This window comes from Hippocampus guttulatus, chromosome 12 (assembly GCF_054856545.1).
Source record: "Hippocampus guttulatus isolate MCC_2025c chromosome 12, RoL_Hgut_1.0, whole genome shotgun sequence".
Taxonomy (NCBI): Eukaryota; Metazoa; Chordata; class Actinopteri; order Syngnathiformes; family Syngnathidae; genus Hippocampus; species Hippocampus guttulatus.
In genome coordinates this window covers 19,418,723-19,445,893 of record NC_141272.1, presented here as the reverse complement: position 1 = coordinate 19,445,893, position 27,171 = coordinate 19,418,723, and the positions used below count along the sequence as shown (strand labels likewise).

The window sequence follows — 27,171 nt, the reverse complement described above, 5'->3', positions numbered from 1 at the left end:
GAGGATGAGGAACCTGCAAAAATCAAGACACCAACAACCAAACCTGTCGCACCCATTGCAATGGCTGCTGTTGCTCGAGCGAAGACTGGCATTTATGCAAAGACTGCTGCAGCAGAAAGCAGCTCAAGCTCAGACTCTGACTCCTCATCTGATTGAATTTTCGATTCTGATTGAGAATTGAGCAAAAAAAAAAAAAAAGATCACTGTGGGCGGTGTTGCAGTTGACTGACATTCCCTCACTTCCTGTGAAATAAAAAACTGAAACTAACTTGTATCTGACACAAAATTGGTATTGTTGTCTTTTAATAGACACATATGTCGATGAGATCACTAATAACTGCACACAAACAAACATGTCAACATCAGTGTTCATATTTTTTTTTCGTATATTTTTAACTCATTTAGTACCAGCCAATTCTGGACCAAGTCTGAAAAGACGTTTAAAAACGTCTTTGGGAGTGAATGGGTTAAAGTGCACTGACATGAGCACAAACCATTTGAGGATTAGCTGTTTCTATGAGTGTAAAATGATTACAAGGGCAAATTCCTCTCTTCAGTCCACTATGTGTACAAAATTAGATTGCTCCTAACATGAGATTGTTGCTAACATGAGGATCACAGGTGGTGTTGGTACTATTCATCAAGATATATTTTTATATTAAAAAAAAATAGTTCCAAGTATGTTCAGAGAAGTCACAGATTACAACAACAATATATTTAAATTGGCAACATTGAAATCAAGTCACTGCTCTTGTTCGCCTGCACAGCTGACACACATGCACTTCAAAATAAAAGCAGAGGTTGCTTGACATTGTAGTTTGACTTTCTCAGGGCTGCAGAAATTCTGGACAGGCCGGATGTGACCCGTGAACCCGACTCTTCTCATATGTGCTGTAAATCTTTATGTTCATTCATGAGGTCAGTCAGGTTGGGACAAAAAATAAGCACCAAACAACCTCGGGTACCCATCTAGAACCACACCAATATTTTGACATGCAACACCAAATATGAAATGTTATTCACTTTACGTTAATTGAATTGAATTGTCTGTTCCAAAACTTTTGCTCACTTGAAACATAAGGGACGGTACTCGGTCCTGAGCTATTAACACATCTAGATGTAAACACCATGAACTAAAAGTTGGAATTTTGAACTTTTGTGTCATTCATCTTGTGATCTGAAACCCAAATGTCTTCAGTCCACAACAACAAAAAGAAAGAAATTGACCAATACTTTTGGAGAGTACTATACATAGATACCTTCAATCTTTGTGAAAATGTTTTGATAAACTACACTGTAAAAGTACACAAAGGGTGTCAGAAGTTGTGTATGACGATAGGCTTCCTGAGTTGGCCGCAGATGACATCGTCAACGTAGAGGAGTCTGGCCTTGACCTCAATGTTGTGTTGCAGCTCCAGCTGGCAGCGGACCAGCGCCCTCTGCTGCTCTTCGGATTGCTCCACTGTTTCGTGCAACCTGACAGCGGATGAAATTAGGAATGAGCAAGAAATGAGGAGATCAGGGACATCATGGCAATATACGGCGAGCACGTTTAAGTGAATGCAGGTGATGTGACGTACTTGTTGATTTGACAGGCAAGCTGGCCGACCTCGGCGAGGAGCTGTGATTGTGCTGGATCATGGCATTGCTCTTTTGGAGGCCTGTGCTGACGCACATCCAACCTTGCCTGAGCCAAACTCAAGAAATGCTCATTCTCTGTGACTGCCACCAAGAGATCGTCTCGGTTTCTCTGCTGACTGGCAAACTCGGACAAAACCTAGCATGGAACAACATGCCGGTCAAAACAATGTGCACAAACACCAAATAAAATCATCACTTTGGAATTCTGTGTTGTCTTTATCATCAAGGTCAGGTGTGCCCAAACCTTTTGGACCGAAGATCGACTTCAGAATCAGAATCGCCTTTATTGTCATTGTATAGAATACAACGGAATTTGGGTGCCACTCCTTAGTGCATTTCGTAAAAAAATTACATAGAAAAACATAAAATAATGGTTTAATAAATACAAAGCTCAACAACACACAACAACAGCAGCAGTTGTGGTCGTGTGGATTGAGGCTTATATTGCACACAGGACTTTTCGATCAACCCGTTACCTCGCACGCGCACGCACATACACACGCACGCCATGATGAGCAACAGCCTGACACACAAAGGCATGCGACACACTTTTACAGCCTGTTAACGATCGTAGCTCACACGTACCATTTTAAAGTGCTTCCCTCGGCCCTCGAGATTCCCATTCTTTGCCCGACCCCTCGGTGAATTGTACATGAAACAAACTCTGAATGAGAATAATGACGATAAACGATGTAGCGCAAGAGCTCTGATCACAAGCTGCAATTTCAGACTGCTGAGCGCTAACAACTACCAGTGACGCAGGTCACGTGCCACCGTAGGTTAAAGATTTACCTGCTTTATTTTATTTTATTTTATTTTTTTTATACTTTTTTTGAAAATGAGACTAGTAGGATGATTAGGGTGCAGTGCGCATTAACACAAAAAATATATTACTAACATGCACAAAGACACACAAATGTTTTTGGGGGTTTTTTCTCCTCTACACCCCTTGCGATCAACTTGGGACCAGTCCGCGATCTACCGGTCGATTGCGATCGGCGTAACGGGCACCCTTGATCTAGGTTATTAATACAAGACATTTGTTAAAAGGTTTTGCTTTCCTCCAAGCCTAATTCTTCTCCCTTTAGGTTCCATTCAATGCCATTGACAAGTATACTTGTCAATATCAGGGGGGGTGGGGGGGGGGGTCAACGAGGGTGGGTGCGGGAGCATCTAATAATCCTCCACTTGTTTTTCCCTTTCAACCCTTTTACACTATCAATCACATGATAATGAACAAAAATGATTGGAATGTTTTGAGGTCCATTTTGTTGGTACTTTACCCACTACCCCCAAAGCAGGGTGGCAAACATTTTACATGACATGCAAGTTATAGTAATGGCATACTATACCAAACTGAACCATAGTATATTAACTGGTTGAAAGGGAAACAGGTATTAGACTTAGTATAAAGGCAATGATTAAACATTTTTGCCCGACACCAAAGAGGGAGCTTTAACCCTCTCAGGGACGGCGGTTACTACAGTGGACAGCTTATCATGGTATCAGGTTACAAGGTGCATGAAAGGGTTAAATCACGCCTACAACTCGATCCAAATCCTACGATCCACAACGATATGTAATCAACTAATCTACAGTATATTCCTCTTTCCAATCTATCCCTTATTTTCTAAAATGGGAGTTTTGAGGGCCGCAAAGCAAGCCAGGTCTCAGGTTGACACTTGGGGGTGCACAATTGACTGTCAATGAGTTCGATAGAACGGTTCAAGAGAAAGGCAGATATTGAAATCGTGACACTACCGTGACCCCTCTATGATCAAATAAATCACTCCGTTAGTAGACCGGTTTGGAATATTCTATGCAATGCACTTGGTCATCACTTATGTGAAAATAAACAAAATGCAGCCTTGCCTTGGTGAGTTGGTCCTCCATGTGACTTTTGACGGTCTTCAGCTGCTTGATATTGAATTGAAAGGCTGCTGATGTCGCCTGGAATTGCTTTTGCATATCAGAGGCAGTTTGTGCCAGTAGAGATTCCACCAGGGCCCTCAGGGACACAGAGTTTCTCTTCTGCTGTTCTGCCTTAGCGATGTTGAAATCAGAGTGGTTGCCCCACTGTACAGGTGTCACAGATGAACTGAAAAAGGAGGACATTTTATTCCAACTTATCATGGGAATGTGGATGGACACACATATATATATTAGGAGGGATGTAATGGTATTATAAATATCGCATTATTTCGGTGTCTAAAATCCTCATCATAATGCTGTGGAACATGACTGTGTCAAACGGCGCCAGTGTAGCAGACTGAGTGGGCGGCCATCTGAAAAGTGAAACGCCGCACTTTGTTGTCAACATCGTGGGGGCAGTGTGTTGCAAATCATACAGTTGCACATGTACACTAAGACAAAAAGAGTAGAAGAAAGTCACGATTTAACTTCATCACTATAGCTCTTTTTTTCACAGAGTAGGAAGACTATATGCCTCGTCGTCCTGTTACATAACCTTTTTGCATGTTCTTCTTTAAGTATTTCTGTGGATATTCGTCATTTGACAGTATATTACTCCCGGAACTCATGCCAATAGGGTATTAAATCAGTGTTAGCCATAAGCTAGCACTTTGGGTAAAAGAAGCGAAAACAAAGTATGCATTCATGTACGATATGATGTGTGTACTTTTGTTTCGTTGTGAGTTTTGTTTTACATGAAACTGCAATTGGAGTATCAACAAACAGGTAAAAGAAGACACTCATCCCTTATCGCCGTTACCCCGACCGCCCAAAACAAAATAGTTAATAAAGTGACACTGACAGATCCTTTTGAACATTGAATGGGAATTAAGAAGAACATCGCCAGTCACCTGGAGGAAACTGGCTTGCCATTTAAAGTTTGTTCTGTGTTGATGAGGGAATGCGGGGTCATTGAGGCACAGGATGAATCTAAATTCTGCGCCTCATATTTCTCCTTGAGATCCTGTTCAAGTTGGAATTTGGCCGATTGGTTCAATCTGGGGAAAAAAAAAAAAGTTGGGATGATTTCATGAATTATAATGGACTGACTAGCCACATTATCGTCAAAGTGCTCCCTTACCGTATTTGTTCAGCGATCTGCCTCACGACACGCTGCATGAGGGCTGTAACTCCCTTTGTGAGGTCAGCCTCTCTGAGCAGCTCCATGCATACTTCATCGTTCACCTTCTCAGCGGGTTTATTTCTGCACTCCACAGTTCAAAAAGAGGTAGTACTACTTACTATACTTTGTATCATTCTTCAGCAGTCAGTGACTAGTGATGACTATATACTTCTTATTATTATTCTTATTCTTATTATTTTGTCTATATATATGGCAAAATAAAAGGGAACTATATTTCTCCCTTAAATTCAAGCTACTAAGGTACTCGTAAGTAGGGCTGAACAATTATTTTTTGGACTGAAATCATCATCTCAGTCAACGTGATCCCATGACTGTCAAAGCTGCATTTTTTTTTTCAAACGCTCTCATCTTATCCCCCCCCCCCAAATTCACCAATCAGAAGTGGCATGCTACTCATAGATAAATCACACACCAAAAAAAAAGAAGAATAATAATCTGCTCCAAGCTATTGAAAAAAGTATTGCGTCCGCATTACACAGTCACCCATCCAACTGCTCTTCTGGCTCCTCACTAATGCGAGGCACTCACCTAAATTATTCTGCACAATGTTTATGACACAGCTGTGCGGCGCAGAGCCGGGTGGCAAACAAGCTGCACTTCTAACAAGTTGTGCAATCACTCAAGGCGAACAAGGAGTCGATAAGCATGCAACAATGAGCAACAAGAGATAACATGACAAGATGGAGTTAATGCTAATTGCTGATGTGAAACAGGAAAAGACCAGAATAACAGTTTAGGTGTACAGTACACTTTTTACAGAGGTCCGGGTAGAACCGCAATAAGTGGAGAGCAGCAAGTTATCACCAGTAAATTAGCAAAACAATAAGTATCAAGAGATGAAGTAACAGAATTGATACAGACCGCACACTTGAAAGACGGAAAACAATCAGTTATGGATGATTTAGGTCATGGGGAGGAGCTTGAGGTCAAAAATGTATAAAATATTTCTAATATCAACAATCGTTTTGTTTATTTGCACCACAAAGTTGCCAACTGTGCTACATTTTTAGATCTACACAATAATAGGTCTCGACACAATAATAATAGGTTTCATATTAATTTAGCTTGGCTAAACCTTTGATGGCGGCGCGGTCACCCGCAGCGGCTCCTCTTGTTGTGAGGGAAGAAATTTCATCCGTGCTGTATGTTGCACATACGTTGCACGTATGTTGCACATACAGCACATTTGACAATAAAGTTGTACTTGATACTTGATAAAGGACTCCGGGCCCTCTTTTTATATCCAGCGCAAGTTTCGTGCAAAATGCAGTCTCGGGGCCTTGTCAAACTACAGGAAACGCCCGTGACCCTCGTGAGGATAAGTAGGTTAGGAAATGGACGGACGGATGGATGGATAAATATATATACAGGTAAGTATTCTCTAGTAAGGAGTCATATTTGCGTTGTCCAATCTTTCCTTATAACAGAATTTCCTTATGTGGGAAACAACCATGGTACATGTACTTTATAAATATGCAAGTGTGTTAACAAAATACATGTGTAAAAACACAAGCAATAAAATGCAAAACTATATGGTCCAAAAACTGTTTATAACACAAAAACTGCAGCATACAGTGCAGGTATATGAACAAAATATAGTATAACAAGACGCGTCACAAAATTAGGACGACTTGCTACAAAATGAGACTAGTAACAGGCCTGGTAGTTTTTCTTTCCACTCACTCACTGTCTCTGACTTGACCGCCCCTCAATCACCGTACAAGACAGCTCAGACTTTTGAAGCCAGCCACGGGATTCTTTGAAGTCCTCTATGTCCATCGTTAGCTCTATGGAACTCGCCGTCTCTCTAATTAGCGGTCCAGTTAGCGGAAGATTTTTAGCATGATAACAGGTAAAGCATTCCAGGGGACGTTCGTTTCCTCGACTGTCCGTTGAGCCACAAGCAATTTACTTTGAGCAGCCAATCGGATGCATTCCACTCTTTCTTCCACGGTCATTACCGTTCCTCTTCGATTGGATGCCACAATCTACACGACGTAAATGTAAATGAATGAAATAGAAAATCGTTCGCGATTCCAGTAAAACTCGTGCCAATTGAGTCACTTACATGTTGCCGTTTTGGATCCAATGAGAGTAAATACCGGAGCGGCCACAGTTATTCTGTAGTGTCGAGCGGGACGCGCTTGAGTTTACTTTACTGCGGGCTTCCGCATGGCTTCCAGGTTCCGGGTCCCGGAACTTCCGTTATTATGAATCGAACGTTAATGTAATATTCTACTCGAAATTTTAATGCATAGGTTTTTATTCCGGGTGAGGGAATTTTCATTTGACCGAAGTCCATAAATGGGAATACTTACTGTATTAGCATTTTACACAACATTCCAGCTTCATTGTAGTTAGATTTCGTATAATACCGATCCATCCATTTTCTGATCCACTTTATCCTCACAAGTGTTGGAGCCTATCCCAGCTGCCTTCGGGCAGTCGTCGGGGGATATGCTAAACTGGTTGCCAGCCAATCGCAGGGCACACAGAGACGAACAACCATCCACGCTCACACCTGGGGACAATTTAGAGTGTTCAATCAGCCTGCCATGCATGTTTTTGGAATGCAGGAGGAAACCGGAGGACCCGGAAAAAACCCAGGCAGGCACGGGGAGAACATGCAAACTCCACACAGGAAGGCCGGAGCCGGGATCAAACCCACGACCTCTGCACTGTAAGGTCGACGTGCTAACCACTGGACCACCGGGCCACTCTGTATAATATTAATAGTTAATAAGTCAACAGTTCATCTTCCTGAACTGGACCTTGGACCCCGTTAAATGTGAAGATGTAGGTTAGATTCACCTCTCTTCTACACAGAGAAGAGTGACTCGAAGAGGCTCCTTGCAGGACTCAATGGCTTTCGTCACTCTGTTCTGTAGTGCAATAAGCTGATCTGTCTCCAAAATATTTTCCTCCAACTTCAGCTCCAGCTCCTTCTTCACAAAGTGAATGTCCTGGACGCGTTGATCTGTACAGCACCAAGCAGCGCCTCATGAACGAAGCTGAACAGTCTTTCCGTGTTACTCCTGTTTCTGCGAACTGCTTACCCAGCCTCTCGCTGTCATCATCCTCCAGGCGCTTGCAAGATTTGCTGCAATCCTCGATCAATCTCGTGCATTCTCCTCGGAAGAGCTTGGAGTGGTTCCGTATGACATTAATGCTCTCCAGAGTTGATCCACCGATCAGATGGATATTCTTTCCCCGAGTAGACATCCTTCAACACGGGTAGTGGGTCACTAATCATATCAACAACAAAAAAGAATGTGGCCAGCAGTTATTCAGTATCCTATTGGAAACCTGCCTGAATGAAGTGAGCAATTGATTATTTGTTGTAATATAGCACATATTCACAATGGTTTTGAAAAAGTTAGATGGTTTTGAATCAAGACACCTTATTGATGTTTTCAGCTAACAATCGCATCCGCTTTGGGAGTGAGTGACTTAAATTACAATGCCTTCTGGGAATGCGTTGAAATTTTGTACACCTTATACAGTATGCAGTTTCAGATAACTGTGTTACGGTGGAAAATAGAAATGTATAAAATCCTGGCCAGAAATAAATAAATGAATAAAAATCATGTTTAACAAAAAAGAAGAATGTTCTAAATTTTAAAATAACCTCACTGCAAGTGACATTTGGATCCAGTGTGGGTAAGCATGACGTTATCAATTATGATCGTTGTACAATTAAGACACAGCCCTACGCCGACGACATATTCGGCTACTTCAGTGGTTCTTAATCTGGGTTCCATCGAACACAAGGCGTTCGGTGAATCGATCTCAGGGGTTCGACGGAGCCTCTGCCATGGAGGGTAAGACACATTATAACTAATTGTCAACATGTCAATTAGTTATAACACGCCTGCTTGGCCATCACTGCCTGCAGATGATCACATTACATTGCTTGTCCAATTAGTGCTGTGGGAAATTTAGTTCGCTTCGTAGTCAACGTGTTACTGCCGTGATAGTATGTCATTTAAAAAAAAGTAGACTTATCCCTTGAAATGTTAACTTTTTTCAGTTTTTAATAAATGCATTCCTTATATCTTTTTTTTTTTTTTTACAAACTCAATTAGTAAAATATATAGATATTTATTTTTCACTAATGAAGGGTTCAGTGAATGTGCATATTAACTGGTTGGGTTCGGTACCTCTAAGAAGGTTAAGAACTACTGGGCTACTTGTTAACGCCAAACTTTGTAAAAACACAGTAATGATTCGCACCGGGAACCAACCAACTGAATAATCAAGACACGCTTCGCATTTTGGTAAAGTATCTCATTTTTTTCATATCAGTCAGAAGCACTGTGCTGAAATTCAGGGTGTCCAGTCATAAAAATTCAACATAAAATAATTACGACGTGGGAAGAGTTCCGTTTTAGTTATCTGCGGATGAGAAGTGAACGTGTTTGTCTGGACAAGAGACGATCTGGACCAGGGATGTCCAAACTCGGTCCTCAGGGGCCATTGTTCTTCGTGTTTTAAATGTGTCCCTCCTGCAACATCATTTTTCGTCGTCTTCCTCGCTTGCTGAAAAGCTGATCATGCGGAATCAGGTGTCTTGCAGTTGAGACGCATCTAAAACAGGCGGCACAACGATACTCGAGGACCGCAGCTGGACATGCCTGGTAAAGACGTACTTTTTAAAGCAATATGTTTGCAAATACACCCGTCGTTACTCTTTCTTCTAACACTACTTACTTTGTAAACTACTAATAATGACGTAAACAAAGAATGCGTCAATGACGATTTGACTTGAAACCGTCTGAGGCTGGGCGAATCTTTTCTGATTTACGAGGTTACTTGAACGCAACTTTTGTTTTCGGTTCAAAGACAAACTTCGCAATTTGTTTGATCGACTTTTAAGACTAACTGCAAGTTTAAAAGGGGATATTGCATAGAACCGAACATTATTTAGTCATTAACCATACCTCGTCCCCTCTTGGCTGCAAGTTAAGAAATAACGTGTATGCCTCTTGCTGTAGCCGCCGAAATGAATGAAGTTACTATGGCAACAGCTAACAAACGTCAAAGGCGGCCTCCTGACATTTGTAATCCGACTTTTCAATGATGCACGAACAACTAAACACTTGACATCCAAGAAGACAAAACACAGAACATGGTGACATTACTATTATTATTATTAATAACTACATTTTCAAAGCTCGAAATGTTTGGTCTTGGTGTTACAGCACGTTTCATTAATTCATTGCAAGAGATACAAATAAATCACAAATTTGGATGCCTGTATTCCAGCAAGCTATACACTGCATTCAGGTGAAATTATTTCAACTATGAAAAATGTCTTAATTACAGTATAAGACCATGGAAAACACTATTTTGTTCAAATAGTGTGATTTGAGTGACACATGAGCACACTACAAAAGTAAAACAAGTTTTGCCTTTTTGAACCAACTAATATTCTTTTTAAAAAAAACATATGTGCAATATATTTATATCATCTCTAAAACAGCAGCTGAATTAAGCTTTATAATTTTAAATCAATCATGAAATTGGCTTCCTGTGCTGGCAGAAAGATTAAGCACACAGCCTTTTTTGGGCAGGGGGGGGGGCAAACGCTATAAAATAAATCTGCTTTCAAGTCTACCAGAAACATGTAAAGTTAAGTGAGTGACTTAAATAAACTCTTCCAGCAACAGCTCATTCACAGCAAGGTGGTTCAACGTTAACCATTTCAAACAAGATAAAAACAATGAACAAATGCACTGATCCATTTTACAAATTACAGCTTTGTCAGAGCATTCGGCAATACAATACAGTAGACAATGAATTCCTATTAAGTTAATACTACGTGAACGCAAGGAGCACAATAAAGAGACTTAGTATGCAGGTGAATGTGTAGTCATTAGACAAGACAATTCTATCAGCTTTACACCAAAAACACGAATTATTATATGGTTGTAGACTAGCGAAAGTACCAACCTGTTTCCACTGTGGAAGCAAGGAAAACCTGCACAAGAGCTTCACATTTGCCCTCAACGCAAGTGACTCATTGAACTGCCCTGAAAAAGTAGATCTTAAAGCAGTGTTGAAAACTTAATATCTGATGTAGTCTTTTGCACCCTTCATGACCCAAACACAGTGACATCAAGGCATGGCATCATCAACAATTGATGATGCCATCTTATACACAGTACACAAATCGCTGCTGCTGTTGCTGGGAGTAGTCTCAGAGCTGGAGCAGTGGAGCAATGTAACAGTATGAGGAAGAAGCAATGAAAAAGCTTAGTCGACACAAAATGGATTAAAAGCTTTGTTGGGATGTGGTAAACCAGACCAAAATATGATTTGTCAGTCATGAATGTTTTCAGCTGCGACGATTTGATCTAGAATATTGATCTTCTCGTGCAGTAAGCCCTCCTCGATGGCCACTTTGGACTCATGGACCTGCGAGAGAGAGGCACTTGTTATAACATGAGCCCTGCCAGACACCAAGCAATGCAGCCAAACGTGACTGAACTGCATAATGGCAAACAAATTCAAGTCCGAATACGACCCGGGTACTCATACATGGGAAATAATGTTCTGAGCTGAAGTGCCACATACCAAATTCTTGAAACCAGACCAATGCAAAGTTCTGAAGCGTAACAGTGTGGATAATGGACTTCAATTTAATCTCACTTGAAACATAAAGCATAAAGTGGACATTTATGGTGATTGTAATACTTCTGGGCAGCCCGGTTGTCCAGTGGTTCCCTGTGTGGAGTTTGCATGTTCTCCCCGGGCCTGAGTGGGTTTTCTCCGGGTACTCCAGTTTCCTCCCACATTCCAAAAACATGCATGGCAGGCTGATTGAAGACTCTAAATTGTCCCGAGGTGTGAGTGTGAGCGTGGATGATTGTTCGTCTGTGTGTGCCCTGCGATTGGCTGGCAACCGGTTCAGGGTCTCCCCCGCCTACTGCCCGAAGACAGCTGGGATAGGCTCCAGCACCCCCGTGACCCTTGTGAGGATAAAGCGGATCGGAAAAATAATGAATGTAATACTTCTGACACCATGTGACATGGGGCAAATGATGTGATGTCATCTTCAGTAGAATGCGGAGAGATTTGTCTCAAAATTATTCACACAAAATACATCAACATCAACTACGACGACAATTTGGATATACACTAACATTTAACTCCTAAACTTTTTTTAGAGCAGATAGTCATGAGATAATTTGGTCTGCCATGGGAGGTGATCAAATTTTAACTTAACTCATTCAGTACCAGCCAATTCTGGACAAAGTCTGAAAAGACGTTTAAAAACGTCTTTGGGAGTGAATGATTTAATTGGTCCAAACAATTTACTATCAATAAGCTTTGTTCTGGGCGGCCCGGTGCTCCAGTGGTTAGCGCGTCGACCTTACAGTGCAGAGGTCGTGGGTTCGATCCCGGCTCGGACCTTCCTGTGTGGAGTTTGCATGTTCTCCCTGGGCCTGCATGGGTTTTCTCCAGGTACTCCGGTTTCCTCCCACATTCCCAAAAACATGCATGGCAGGCTGATTGAACACTCTAAATTGTCTCTGGGTGTGTGTGTGTGTGTGTGTGTGTGTGTGTGTGGCTGGCAACCGGTTCAGGGTGTCCCCCGCCTACTGCCCGAAGATGGCTGGGATGGGCTCCAGCACCCCCGCATCCCTTGTGAGTATAAAGCGGAACAGAAAATGGATGGATGGATAATCTTTGTTCTCCTGCAATGGTAGTGACAGGCACAAAAATTAAATATTCTTTTAGATGGCAGAAGGAACAATTAGTTCTTACAAGCGATGAATAGCATCTATCCACTTTCTAATCGGCTTGGCCTCACGAGGGTCGCGGGCCCATCTTGGCGGTCTTTGGGCAGTAGGCGGGGGTACGCTCTGAACTGGTTGCCAGCCAATCGCAGGACAAACAGAGACAAACAACCGTCCGCGCTCACACTCCCACTGAGGGACAATTTCGAGCGTTCCATTAACCTGCCATGCATGTTTTTGGAATGTGGGAGGAAGCCAGAGTACGCCTGAGATCAATAGCATTGTATTTAAATTCTAAATTAAAATGACAGAAATGATTCAGGGACAGATATGTTTCAGGACAAGAACATCCTTATTGCAGTATACTGGTATATATAGTACTTTGTAACAATTTTTAGCTTGGCCATAAAATTCTTCTCATGCAAGATATGTGCCTTGGCTCATTAAAAGTTGGAAAACGGTGTACCCAAGGCAGGAGAGGATATTCTCTAAAAAGTAGAAATGCATGAAAGAGTGACATAATAGGCATGTGGGTCACACAGCACTCACCCTGAATGGTTCACTGATTCCAATAATGCACTGCAGAGTATGACAGTAGTAACCCAGTAGACACTCTCCTCCTCGCACTGGGATCTCCTCTTTACTCACATACACCTAAAAAAAACAGCCCCCCCCCCCCAAGAATGACCACATGCATATATTTGTATCACAATGGCCAGTTAACTCAATTCACCGGTATTGACTACCTTGATGGCATCTTCATCGATGAACACTTCGTCATCTTTGACCCAAGTGTATGTGATGTAGTCTGACACGCTAGTAAACCCAACCTGCATTTCATGAGGCAAAGTCAAGTCTGTGACTTTGTAGTTCAAGTGAAAGGGGGAACAATCGTTTGCAAAACTCACTTTATACAATCCAATCCAGTCCCACGTACTGGAAGGGAATGGCTGCAGCGGGCTGTAAAGCAGCATGGCGTCAATGTCCGCGCTCCATTCACCTTCAGCCTGCAGGTGTACTAGTGGAGTCGCGTACATCTTCTTCAGCTAAAGGAACACAGTGAACAGGCGATACTTAGTGGCATGCTTTAAGCCAAAGTAACATTAACGAGGGACAGCATCAAGGCTTGTTACAGCATGTATTGGTAAGTTCTTTCTAGTGAGAAGGCCAACTACACAAATTCAAGTTCAATTCAACTTTATTGTCAAATGTGCAACATACTGAACCAATGAAATTTCTTTCCTCTCAACCACAGCAGAGAGAGGAGCCACTGCGGGTGCCCGCGCCGCCATCAACATCAACCACAACCCCCGCCCCAAAACTTATGGAACTCTTGTTGAAGAATTTAGCCTTACTATGAGTACTATTGGTACTAGTCTCTCACCTGAACATCTGTTTAAACTCTTAAAACAAAGGATGTAGTGTGAAGTTTGTATCTTCTTCTCCTTTGAGTGATTAACACAGCGCCCTAGTGTGTTCTTTTGCGTCCCCCCCATCTCAGGAGACTCCCTGGAGGCCGTCACGTTCCCCTGAGGAGGAACTCTTATCTCAAGATGTATGCAAAGCAGGAGAGGTCTGGAATTTTCAGTCCTGGACTTCTCATGTCAAGATCGAATTGCCTCAACCTTTCTTTTACATAAGGGGCAGGACTGCCTGCCTCTCATTAACATATTATCCCTATAAAAATGTGAGACTGTATTTTTCTTTTGCTTCCTGGCAAAATCGGTTGCAGTTGTGATAAGCTGCAGAAAAGATGACGTCAGTTTTGTCTGGCACTCAGCCGGCCATTCATCCAAATATGTATAACCACTGGGCCCGACTTTCATACATGTGTTATATTTACAGTACCTGTCAAAATTATTACCGTTCCATCCCATTCAACAACATGTCCAAGATTTTGGCAGGTGCTGTAGATTATTGAAGGGCTACTTGCAAGGTATCATACATTTGCTAGTAATTAATCATTTGCAACGAAGAAATACTTATGCTTACATAAAAGATATGCTTGCAATGAAGAATGGCTTCTGCTTTTGCACATGTGACAGTTAGGAGACCACCGTATTTTTGAGAATGTGGTCGGAAAGAGATAAGGTAATAAGACAAAACAAGAACTCAGTTGGACGTGGATGGAGCTGTCAACACCAGCTGCAACTTAAGATAGCTACTTGCTGTTTTGCTCATGATTGCACACATGGACGTAATTTTTCACTCACATGCACACACATAGTCAAACAAGTTCAGTGTGTTTCCAGCAGCTTAGTCCTCACTCCCTAGGTTGGAAACTACCATTGGATAGGGTTTCCCATGCAAATAAAAAATATATACTGTATATGGGCTGGGTGAGTACGGAGAGACTGGTGAGCGACGCAGCAGAAAATCGAAACCGTCTAGTTCTCTCAGTCCTCCTCGCGAGATTGGTACCAGAATTAAGTGTCTTCTCTCCTTTTTTGTGCTGTTATATAAATGTGTAATTGATGAACCTGATATTTCGATAGTATCTTAAAAATTACAGGACAAGAAAAGCTCTAGCCCAGGGGTCGGCAACCCGTGGCTCTTTCGCACCGCCTGAGTGGCTCCCTGGAACTTTTTCAAAAATTTTTGAAATTGGAAAAAGATGGGGGCAGGGAAATATATTTTTGTTTTAATATGGTTTCTGTAGGAGGACAAACATGACAATTCACTGAGGGTACTGGCAAAGAATAGGAATCTGGAGGGCCGAGAGAAGCATTTTTAAACGGTGCACGTCAGCTACGATAGTTAAGACGCTGCAAAAGTGCGTCCCATGCCTTGATCATCTTAGGGGCCGTTATGGCTGTTGCTCATTATGGCATGCGAGTGTAAGTAGGTGCGTTTGCGGGCGTGTGTGGTAACGGGTCGATCGCTGGAGGTTGATTGATCGAAAGGTAGATCTTCCGTCAAAAAGGTTTGGGCACCCCTGCTCTACAGGATGAACCTCAACCGGAAAAAATATTTAATCATGAAGGCTCATTGTGTATTTGTAGCCAACTTAATCATGTTGATAGCAGGCTAATATCGCTAATATAGATACATACAGCATGTGTTGCCTTCATAATAGAGGTCATATATGGCTTTTAATTTTTTGCGGCTCCGGACATTTTTTTCTTTTTTTTGGGTCCAATATGGCTCTTTCAACATTTTGGGTTGCCAACCCCTGTACTAGAGTAACAACAACCCAAACGCACATTGAACATGCGGAACATAGCTGTAGTTTGCAGTGTGTAGTCTTTGAAAAAGCTGATTTAACTCCTGCATTGAATCTCATTAGATTCTTCACCCAATTACGACTTCTGAGAATACGACCTAACGTCTAACAAAACCACGGTATAGTATCTCCCGCCGTGTGCGGTTAACGTTACATCGATTGACAGCATTTAAGTAAGTTACCTTAAGTGTAAAAATACCGGTGACAGGTTTGTGGTCACTTGTGCTGTACTCCATGTTGCTGGTGTACAAGTCCTGTCTGATCTCCAAAGGATATTCTTCTTCTTCTGGCGGTTTGACATTGTGTGCGTCTGGTCCGTCACCGTGTTTGTCTTGCTCGTCGGCGTGCGGGGCTTTGGGTTGGAGCCGCCACAGAATACGGTCCGTCCAGGCGGGTTTGCGCTTCTTACTGCTGATTGGTGGTGGTGAGAGACAGAGAACAGAGAACATGATCTGTTTATGAAGCTACTCTGCGTTTGCATTGGACCTTTGCACTTTCAATGTGATCAAAAGACTCAGAACAGAATCATGTTAATGCTGTCAAGGAAGAAAGGTCCTGGAGCTCATTCACACATTAGACGTAAAAGAGGGTTTATTTTGCTGTGAAATCTGGTCCTGTGAGTTGAACGCACTCTGCTGTGTGACTGGCAACAGATTATTTTACTGGAAGAGCACTAAACTGTTCTGCCTGTCACTCAACATTGCTAGCATGCTGTAGATGATTGGTAAATTATTCCCATCCATTTTCCGATCCGCTTTATCCTCACAAGGGTCGCGGGAGGTGCTGGAGCCTATCCCAGCTGTCTTTGGGCAGTATGCGGGGAGACCCTGAACCCGTTGCCAGCCAATCGCAGGGCACACACAGACGAACAACCATCCACGCTCAGACTCACACGTAGGGACAATTTAGAGTGTTCAATGAATCTGCCATGCGTGTTTTTGGAATGTGGGAGGAAACCGGAATACCCAGAGAAAACCCACACAGGCCCAGGGAGAACATGCAAACTCCACACAGGAAGGCTGGAGCCGGGATCGAACCCACAACCTCTGCACTGTGAGGTCGATGCGCTAACCCCTGGACCACCGGGCCCCCCGGTACATTATTTGTAGTATAGAAAGGAGAATTTCATTGCTTTAAAACGATTACATTGTTCCCTCAAAGCACTGAACCCTGACATGATCTCAATCTAGTCAAAATGGAAGATTATGATCTCTACAAATGACAGCGTTATTAAAACGGTCTCGGTTCACTTAGACCTGGGAAGTTCACATCCGAAGATACTCTCATTTACGAGTACATACTTGACCAGCAAGCTCGAGGACTTACAGGTCTAAAACGTCGCCACTGCTCACCGTAAAAGAACACTTTGCTGGAGAAGTTCATTATCTTGAGTGGCCCATAAGCAACAGCCCTGTGATCCAACATGATGCTTGATGAGACATACTCTGGATTTATTTTAGAGATGAGCATCTCAGAACACAACTGATTTGCTCAAGGCACAAAAATTTGTAAGACCTACCTAACTGTGGTCCATTATTATCCAGAGAAAAGAAAGCAAAGGACATCTTTACTGTGTTTTTCTACTTTCTTCCCTTCAAAAAAATTGCGAATTTCTCCATTGTGAGACAAATGTTTTCTTATCTTATCTTAAAAAGTCTGATTGCATTCGTGATATGAACCTCGGGAACATTCAACATGACTTTCCAGTGTTCTCCCGCTATATCACGGCCTTATAAGCCATCGTTTTAATCGGAATTTTCTGTATATGGTCAAGTTCAAATTGATAGTTGCGCCTCTAGTGTAGTGCCGCATTGTGCCGGACAATGCGGAGGAATTACAAGTAAGAAGAAGACGATGCCGCCCGAGCAATATTAAGGGTGATGTTAAGGCAGTATTCATGTAAAGCAGGGGTGCCCATTACGTGGATCCTGATCTACCGGTAGATCTAAGACAGGTCCCAAGTAGATCCGAGGAGTGTCGAGGAGAAAAAAAACAAACAACCATTTGTGTGTTTTTGTACATGTTAGTAATATTTTTTTGTGTTAATGTATGCTGCACCCTAATCATCCTATCAGTCCCATTTTCACAAAAAAAAAAAAAAAAAAGTTAAAAAATAAAATAAAGCAGGTAATTCTTGAATTTACGGTGGCGCGGGATTACGTCACCGGAAGTTGTTAGCGCTCAGCAGTCTGCAATTGCAGCTTGTGATCAGAGCTGTTGCGCTCTGTCTTTTATCGTCATTATTCTCATTCAGTTTGTTTCGTGTACAATTCACCGAGGGCACGGGCTAAGAATAGGAATCTAGGAGGGCTCAGGGAAGCACTTTAAAACGGTACGTGTGAGCCATGATAGTTAACAGGCTACAAAAGTGCATCGCATGCCTCAGTTTCAGGCTGTTTCTCATCATGGCGTGTGTGTGTGTGTGTGTGTGCGTGCGCGCGTGTGTCGGTAAGGGTAGATCAGGGGAGGTTAGTTGATCGAAAAGTAGATCTTCGGTCCAAAAAGTTTGGGCACCCCTGATGTAAAGTGTAATCTCGCAGGGTGTAGCAGGACCCCAAGATTTAGCCCCAAGCTCCCACATCAAGCTGCTGCGTCATGTTGACAGGAGGTTGATAATGATAGTAGCACCCGATGGAGGTTTGAGGTTAAACAGTTCGGCATTGCAAATATAGTGTGCCTCTGTCTTTCGTAATGGATTCATGTACTTCACATGCTTTCTCATATGTCTCTCCATAACAATGTTTGCCTTTATTTACGTTGGCAAAAATAACAATTGGAGGGCGTGTCAACATGTGGTATTTGCACATAAAAACCACAAACTCCAAAGGGCATATTTCATGAAAACAACCAGCTTTTGACTTTCCACACCTTTCGCTCAAGATAAAAGTTATCCAAACTTAGAGTTAGTTTGATCTTTAAAAAATCTGCATATTAGTTAGAGGTGAGAAAAAATGTGTTACTCTAAAGACTAAATTATTTTATATTCGAGCTTTATAAAGCTGTTAAATGACATTTGCATCCACACCAAAGAAGAGTTGTGATATACTTCTGCCAGTGTGGACATAAACGAGTTACAAGTCTTACGTAAAGGCAAACCATGTCCTGTAGAGCCTGCGAAGGTGACAAGAGGAGCAGATCACATACACACATTAGTATTGTAGGATCACAAATACAGGAAATATGCGGTGGTTTTTTTTTTCCCCAAAAGTGACTCATTGCAAGTGACTTGTCCGCTACCTGCTGTCATATGTGTCGGTGTTGACGTCAAACTTGTACGTGGGCTGAAAGTCAAGGGGCCCTTCCTCAAACTCTTGCAGCAATTTCTCTTTTTCCTTCATCATGATCAGCTGAAAGCATCATCGTACAAAACATTCCATGACGTTCCATATTAAACACAGATTTAGGCCCGGCTAACACAGTATCCGTGTTAGTCGGGCCTAAATCTGCAAGGGACATATGAATAAGAGGACTTATCCAACCTGGTCTTTTTTCCACAGCAAGTTGTAGTTTTGATTGCTGATGCATGTTCGAACAAAGTGCAACCCATGATCCTGGATTCGAAAGTTGAGATCTCCAAACCAGAAGACTAGCCTTGAAGACAGAGGGTAGCGAGATAAAAGAGGAGAAAATCTTGTAAAAACTGCTTGCGCCACAGTCTACATACAAGCAGAAATGCTAAAATGGCAAAGAACGTGACTTCCAGAAGAAAAAGTGCCACACAATCTAGAATTCAAGCATCTGGAAATAAACATGCATTGGAAAGTCAGACGCAAGTCGAGCAAAAAGCACAGTCTAACAGTGCGCATGGGTGGAGTTTTCTCTGTTTTGATATTTTGCTAGACTTTGCGTGGCTCGAATTAGGTGTAACGTGGAGTTTGTGCGCCTGGGATGGAACTTAATGTTTTCCCAGCCAACCCCCGTTTCATCCCGAATTTGCATCCAAATCAGGGCGGCATAAAGCACACGCCCAAGTGCGCCATGTTTCACATGTGGAAAAAGAAATCATCCTCGCTGGAGTTTGTGCATGACACTGGCATGCAAAGCGTAATGTCTAACGTTTGGGATGTAGTCGGCTGTGTGTGTGAGGTGGGCAATTGGTGGCCCGCCTTACACCTCCTGATGCACACATGTTTTTTTTCACTCCCTCTTTAAAACATTTTCTGTGCAATAATTACAATTTTAATAGGTACAGTTTGAAAAGAAAACTGAAATTATAAACAGCATTTCGAGTCTGATGGTTTACGGCAGGGGTGTCAAACTCATTTCAGCCGCAGGCCAATTTGGAGTTGCGTTGTCTCTCAGAGGGCCGTGAAGACAGTGAAACCACAAAATTATTACTTGTATACAACAATTCATAGATAACTAGTTTTTAAATCAGTCAAGTCAATGATAATAGTTTGTCCAATTATTGTTCAATTGAGTGTAAACAGGGTAACAAAATGATCGTAAAATCTCAACGTTATTTATTACACATGACAATTTGGTCCAGATTTTAGTCAGTTGACACACATGATTTGCTTTCGCGGGCCACATAAAATGACCTGGCCGGCCGGATCTGGCCCCCGGGCCTTGAGTTTCACACCTGGTTTACGGCCTTTGGAGGTTCCACAGTATGCACTCACCTGTGATCAAGAATTTTCCCAGCCTTTTCGCAGTTGAAATTCTGTGAGTTCAGAATGTGCTCAAATTCGACCACTCGCTCATTGGCATGTTTCATATGTGCAACGAGGTGGCAATTGAGGAAACAGAGCATGTGACCATAGAGAGAAAGACGAATGGACACACCACCTTTGTTACCCTGGGACACACAGAAGAAACACAAAACACACAAATGGTCAACTTAAATAGAGGAAAGGCGGCCGTAACTGAGAACAGCATGCAGACGTTAAACGGGGAAGGGTGGGAGTGAAAGAGGACGCGAAAGGCACGTCCCCAGTAGGTGTATAGTGCATTGTGTGCATTATGCAAAAAGAAAAAAATAAACATTCCGAAACCACAGAGGTACAACAAATTAAAAGGGGAAGGGGGGGGGGGGGGGGGGGGGGGGTGAAAGAGGATGCGAAAGGCACGCCCTCAGTAGGTGTATAGTGCCGGTATGTACATTATGCAAAAAAAAATAAAAATACATTCCTAAAACACACAGATACAACAGTACAACAGTGTTGTTACGTTGTGTGGACCTGATGTGGACTGTTTTCAGCATTTTTGGCCACAACATTCGTCAAAGAAGAAGAATCTTGTTGGTTGCGCCTTCTCGGCAGCACGCGTGTACCAGCACTGATTTTGATTGGGAGGAATGTCGGCGCCATTTGACTGTCGTTGCTGGACAGCTCCTGGGTGCTTGTGTCTTACGCCAGAAATAGGCAGCATTTTCACAACCCCACTTTGTTCAGCGAAAAGGTCGGTGCTGATGGACAGTCTGCAGCTGGATGGATGCATGGCTTGAGAAGCCGACGATGAGAAGAAAGGAGCGTCAGCGCAGAGCGCCAATGTGTATGTGGAACTGGGAGTCGCGGCTGGGAATTGAAGCGGATTTACATGGGACAGGAGAAGAGAGCCAATCTCCTTTTCGTTAATGGATGCTACAGCTTCTTGTTGCTTTCAAGCTTAGCTTGTAGCAGACGTGTGCACATTGCAGCATGACGTCTTTGATCCACTGGTGCAAAGGACACTTTGATTTGTTCCTCTTTCATCTATAACTGCTTCAGACAACAAAGTGTATGCAGGAAAGTGGTTAAGAGTGCACGATTGTCTGTGTCCCATGTGTTGTTTTGTATTATTTTGTCATTTTTTTGTTAACTTTTCTTTTGATGGCGGCGCGGGCACCCGCAGTGGCTCCTCTTGTTGTATGTTGTCTGTTTAAGAGGGAGGAAATTTCATCTGTGCTGGCCAGACAGCACAGATGAAATTTCCTCCCTCCTTGTATGTTACACATACAGCACATTTGACAATAAAGTTGTACTTGACTTGACTTTACTTGTAAACATCTACACCATGCAGCAGGAGTCACCAACATGATGACCCCTGCCTTTGAGGTTCCAATGTATGCCTTGGCATATTTTAAGTAATTATTTCATTTGGTTTATGATCCACAGTGTGATAGACCAACTCTGATAGTAGGTATGTTAAATATCATGTCAACATGTAGTGATTTGATATGGTTCGTTTTATTTTATTTATTTATCTGTATCACTTCAAGATGAGAAGTTTGTTTTTTTTTTCTGTCATTTTGGCATTTCTGTTTACAGTGCTGATAACACTTTACCCAATATCCAAAGATGCCAGTACGCGTGTATGTCGTCTGGATGTCTCGAATGAATGGGAGATGTTCCAGCTTGCAGAAGAGCAGCAACAACAGACCTTGCATTCTGATAGAGGACACCTAAAATGTATAGAAACATACATGTCATATGTAGGGCAGTCGGTGGAGTACAGAGGTCCATAGAAACTATTAGTACAGCCTTTTGTGTACCTTCACGTATTGCCTTGGTGCTAAGGCGGTCATAAGCACAGAACTCCAAGGGTCATCCAATACAACATCTGACATGAATCTCAGGGGCCCGGAGTACACCTCCTGCAGGCTTACGTCAACATGAATCATTGTGCCCATCCTCACACTTAATCAAAATCATCTTTAATGGCCAAGTATAAAGAACATTGAGAACAAATAACATGAGTAGTGAGAGTCGTTAAGCAATGTAACGATAGCGTGAGCGCAGTACAGTGTTCCCTCACTTATCGCGGCTAATGGGGACCGGGACCCTGCCGCGATAAGTGAAAAACCGCCAAGGAGGGTTGGCTGCCCCGCTAAGAATTTTTATGTAAGTGGATGTGGGTAACAGCATGTTTAAAATATGTCAACAGTATTTATACTTTACAAAGACTACAGCAGTACATGTATTTACTCAAATTTTTAACTATAAAACCTAATACAGAAATTAACGTTCATCAGCATTGTCTTCTGAGTGAGGTAAAGGGACTTGTGTTAGTGACGTCGAAGGTGCGCTCTGACGGTGTATCTGCCATTAGCTTCCAGCTAGCTCCTGGCCAGCTATCTCCGCACAGCCGATGTGTTTATGATAAAACAATCTCTCTCTCTCTCTCTCTCTCTCTAGCTCTCTCTCTCTCTCTCTCTCTCTCTCTCAAACAACATCGTGAGGAGACACTGATCAGGAAGGAACTGGGCGGGGCTGCAACGATGTGCAGCCAATCAGCTCCCGGGATAAATCTACTCATGCTGTTATTGGTCGACGTAGTGGCAGGAAACGTGCAAAACCTCAAAGTCATTCGGCATTTTTTTCTGAATCCTGTACTCTGGAAAAAAAAAACCGCAATGTAGGGAAGCCGCGATAAATGAAGCGATACATAGCGAGGGATCACTGTGGTGCCAAACAATGACAGCAGCACAAATGATGTGTAAAGTTGGCTAGCAAAATAAATTGAGCAGTAGTGCCGTAATTACGATACAATGACTGTTGTTTCAGATGATGCAGAGATTTATCAACATAATTTAAAGTGGCCAGTAGTGCTTAGTGTAGAAACTGATACAATCAATTTCCATTCATGACGCCATCTTACCCAATGATGTAGAGGTCTGCATCCTCTGCAGAATCTAAACGGAGAAGTGAGCTCATGTCATCTAGGGGATCAGCTGTGGCTACATTCCATGTCACTATGTGGAGCCTGGGGGCAACAGTGAGGAAAAAAAGAAAAAAAAAGACATCCGGATTACTTAAAAGGAAGCGTGTCGATTCCAGCGTGGCAGTGAAAAAAATGAATTCAGTGAACAAACCCATAAAATGAAGACTTCAGCGGCTTACTCCAACCACATACTCACCAGTAAATGTGGACCAGTCATGCTTTTCCATATAAATAACTGAGTTACCTTAACTCATGGATTTAATAAGGTCATGAGTCATAATGCGATTAAATGTATGCATATGACATATATCAAATCCATGTTCCCTATTAGGGGCGGTTCTGGATCAATTTCACTGAGGGGGCCGGGCTGGGGCCAGGGGTTTTGATGGGGGGGCACATTCAACCCAGGGCTAAAAAGACAGATTCGAAATCTTATTTGACTTTTTATTTCTTCAGACTTTGAAATTGTAGTCATAACATTACAGTGATGAGGAAAAAAAACAGTATTAGGAGGGGCTAAAATGTCTGCAAGCGTAACAATACGCCGTGTCCATCTGTTGAGAATATTCAAGCCAGGGGATGATATGGTACCAGCCCGCCGGGGACAAACATTGCAAATACACTGAAGCTAGATGTTTTACATGCATATAATTATCCAAATTTTTAAAGGCAATGTCTTATATATTGATCCTGTTAAATAAAAATTAAAATAAAAAGAGAGACTAAAAAAGTTACACACAGACACACACACACACACGCGCACACGCACACACACACACAAACACGCGCACACGCACACACAAACACGCGCACACACACAAACACACGCGCACACACACACACACTCGCGCACACACACGCAAATAGCACTCGTGTCGTGGTAATTTCCTTCTCTGCGGACTGCTTCTCATTTTCCCGCTCATTTTTAAATGGCGCAGCGCACTAAAGGGTCCGACTAGAATGTTAAATCACGCACTTTGGTTCCACCTTTTGCGTCGGCGACTCGGCACGACTGCGTAATCTGCGCTCGGAGGGGGGGCCACAGGGGGGGCCAGAATCGGTGCTACAGGGGCACTGGCCCCCGCTGCCCCCCCCCCCCAGAACCGCCACTGTTCCCTAATGAAGTAAATTGAAATGCTATTCAGCTATTGTAGCCACCCCAAAAACAATTTTTTGTGATGTGTTTTCTTTTTTTTTTAACTATATGCACTATATTGCATGGAAAAAACATAATGAATAAAATAAATGAGAAAGTAAAAAAATAAACCGCATTTATAAATTGTCATGAATATACACCGAGTAGTATTTGTGTGTTGGTAATGTGCTTTGAAGGGACGCACAAGCTGCAATGGTTTGAGTTGCAGCTACATCACTTCAGTTTTGTATTTGTGTTTGACATTCCCAGCTCACACTTAATGCTTGGAGGAGGTAAGAATTTAGAGGCCACACACAAAACTACATTACCGGTAATCTTGTCTTGTGGAAATGCTGACAAAAAATAAACAATAAAAAAACATGCGTGTGTGGCAAGTTTTTTGTTTTGTTTTGTTTTGTGAAGGAATGTGCAAATATTTCATGACCAAAACAACAAAGGTGGAATAAAAAGCTGTTATTGCAATTATTCTATTGTCACCCGAATGAGAGCGACAACACTTCTCTAGGCAGCAAAGTCTAGTTTAACTTTATCGGTTCTGCTAGCATACCGGTACTTTAAACAAATGTTACTACTGAGGATGGATCTTCAATTGCTCATTTGGATGAACATTCCTGTTGTAAAGGGTGAATGTTATGTCAAATTGACATTTAATTTCTTGTACACATAAGGTTGGGTCGCTGAAGTGTCTGCTCACCCATCATAATGTGAAATTTAACAAGGTAATGTGTTGCTTGTTTCTAAAAATGTGACCGTGCACGAGCAGCTTTTCCACCCCGCACGTAACAGCTCTCGTTGTATTTTAAAGGCTCTGCTACCTGTCACCATGGCAATGGCAAGCCAGACTTATCATTGACCCAGCAATGGAAGGGAGAAACATAACCAGTCCCTCAAAAACGGCCTATTTTCAGTCAGTCTAGAATTTGGGTGTGTAAAGTCGGATGTAATTCTTGAACCTTGGGAGTATTTTGACCAAAAGAAGCCACCGTTCTGGACCTGGGAACTGTTTCAAATTGTGGGGAAAAGTGCAGAACAAGTCTCCTAGAAAACATGATGATATATAATTTCTCCAGCTGCAGTAAAACATTCACTGGTTGTTGCTGCATCAAAGAGTAAGAATGGCATTCCGCACGGTTGTCACGCTTTCCCACAACTTTGAATTTTTGGAGAAATCGTGCTCACTTTATGCTACTGTGCAGAATTCCCATCCAAATGACGTCGTGACATCCCTGAGATTGTAACAGTACCTGTAGTTGATTACTTAGTAGCTCGGTGATAATATTGGTGTTGATGTAAGCAGTGTCAGCTGTTTTCTTGGAAGTGTGCCAAAAGTACAAGTCGTGAAAGCAAGCATTGTATTTTGTATTTATCAACAACATTCAGACGTTTTAGTGCCTTCTGTGGAGTCAAACAGGCAACAAAGGGCCACTGAGTAATTAGGGAACTGGTTCTTAAACCCTCCATTGTTTGCCCATTTAATCTCATTTATGAATCCTGAAGATTTAGAAGTGTTTGTAAACTGAATTAACATTTAAAGTTCAAGTCCCTCTGTAAACTGGTGAGCTCAGAGTCGATCTTTTCTCAGACATGACAGCATGACCATTTCTGCAAATCCGTTTTAGGTTAGATAAAATCGAGCAACCTAATCTAGAAACAGATTTGGAGAGTCTTGGGGAAAATTGTGTGGTGTTTATTATTTTCCTACAATCATTTTTTTTTTTGAATGAGAAACCTTTAAATGTGTGATTCGACACCAGTCCACGAATAAGTACAGTACTCTCTTTCAGCTAAGTCAAATAAATAGCGTCTGTTCATCTGTTGACGTTAAAACCAGTGGAGAAATATTATTTCTGGCACAAAGGAAAAGATGACATTTTGTTTACCTAAATTTGTCTCCTTCGTAGTCTCCCCTCGGCATACCCCGATTCCGCTCCATCGATGCCATATCTGAAAGTTACGTTTTGAAGCTCAGCAGTACAACTGAAAAACACACAAGTACTTTAATAGGTTCAATGCAGAATTATACAATAGGCAATATATCATTTACGGACAGCGAGACAACGGACGAATACGATTGTAATGAACTAATGTTAAACATCTAGCTTTCGGAACCATCCAGAGTTGACGATGAAGAGAAAACAGAGCATGCTACATGGATCAAACGGTCTAATCGTATTTCAGTTCACGATCAAAAGCAATGAGAGCAAGCTTAGGAAGATCATTTGAGTCAATTAAACGTTCGATTGTGACAAGAAATTCGTGCATAAATGAATGTTTTCTAATACCCGACGCGGTCACGAAGCGCTTGTTTTCATTGTAAGCCATCAAGTACGTATCTACAGGACTTTCTACTCTTGTTGAGTAGGACCTCCCCTATTGCGGAAGAAGCTACCTCGCCTTCAAATTAAAAGCGTTGAGTGACGAAACTTCACCGGCCACCGTTTGCCTGAAGCTACCTCCTCCGAGTCTGCAGCTGGATACTATTGACCGGTTTTGGATTTACACTGCATGGTCAAGAACACTTGTAGCTGGAGCCTGGAGAGGGCCGAATTTCGCACCAAATTGCTTGTGGCACCGCCCCCCCCCCTCCCCTCACCACCACCACATGAGGCACGCGTTTTAAAAAATAAACCAGTATTTGTATTGTTATTAATTT

At 42.3% G+C, this 27,171-nt stretch overlaps 2 protein-coding genes across 6 annotated transcripts; both read right to left on the bottom strand.

Moving 5' to 3' along the window:
- Window positions 1-347: 347 nt before the first annotated feature.
- tekt1 (tektin 1) lies at window positions 348-8,047 on the bottom strand. The gene is made up of 7 exons (XM_086125530.1): window positions 7,813-8,047; window positions 7,568-7,733; window positions 4,694-4,816; window positions 4,464-4,610; window positions 3,514-3,739; window positions 1,581-1,777; window positions 348-1,476 (listed from the first exon to the last, which is right to left on the bottom strand). Exons 1-7 carry the CDS (start codon window positions 7,976-7,978, stop codon window positions 1,317-1,319), a joined length of 1,185 nt encoding a protein of 394 aa, XP_085981656.1. The 5' UTR covers window positions 7,979-8,047; the 3' UTR covers window positions 348-1,316.
- Window positions 8,048-9,880: 1,833 nt separating this feature from the next.
- On the bottom strand, window positions 9,881-26,908 carry LOC147197763 (inositol polyphosphate 5-phosphatase K-like). 5 transcript variants are annotated; one of them, XM_086125899.1, is made up of 14 exons: window positions 26,801-26,908; window positions 26,399-26,495; window positions 23,300-23,404; window positions 22,194-22,302; window positions 21,987-22,103; window positions 20,344-20,519; window positions 19,201-19,312; window positions 18,959-19,068; window positions 18,806-18,832; window positions 15,904-16,132; window positions 13,407-13,544; window positions 13,245-13,328; window positions 13,048-13,152; window positions 9,881-11,173 (listed from the first exon to the last, which is right to left on the bottom strand). In XM_086125899.1, exons 2-14 carry the CDS (start codon window positions 26,458-26,460, stop codon window positions 11,078-11,080), a joined length of 1,470 nt encoding a protein of 489 aa, XP_085982025.1. In that variant the 5' UTR covers window positions 26,461-26,495; window positions 26,801-26,908; the 3' UTR covers window positions 9,881-11,077. The 5 variants fall into 5 exon arrangements, with proteins under 5 accessions (XP_085982025.1, XP_085982026.1, XP_085982028.1 ...); XM_086125900.1 differs by having other exon boundaries at window positions 15,904-16,129; XM_086125902.1 differs by lacking the exon at window positions 18,806-18,832 and having other exon boundaries at window positions 15,904-16,129.
- Window positions 26,909-27,171: the final 263 nt, after the last annotated feature.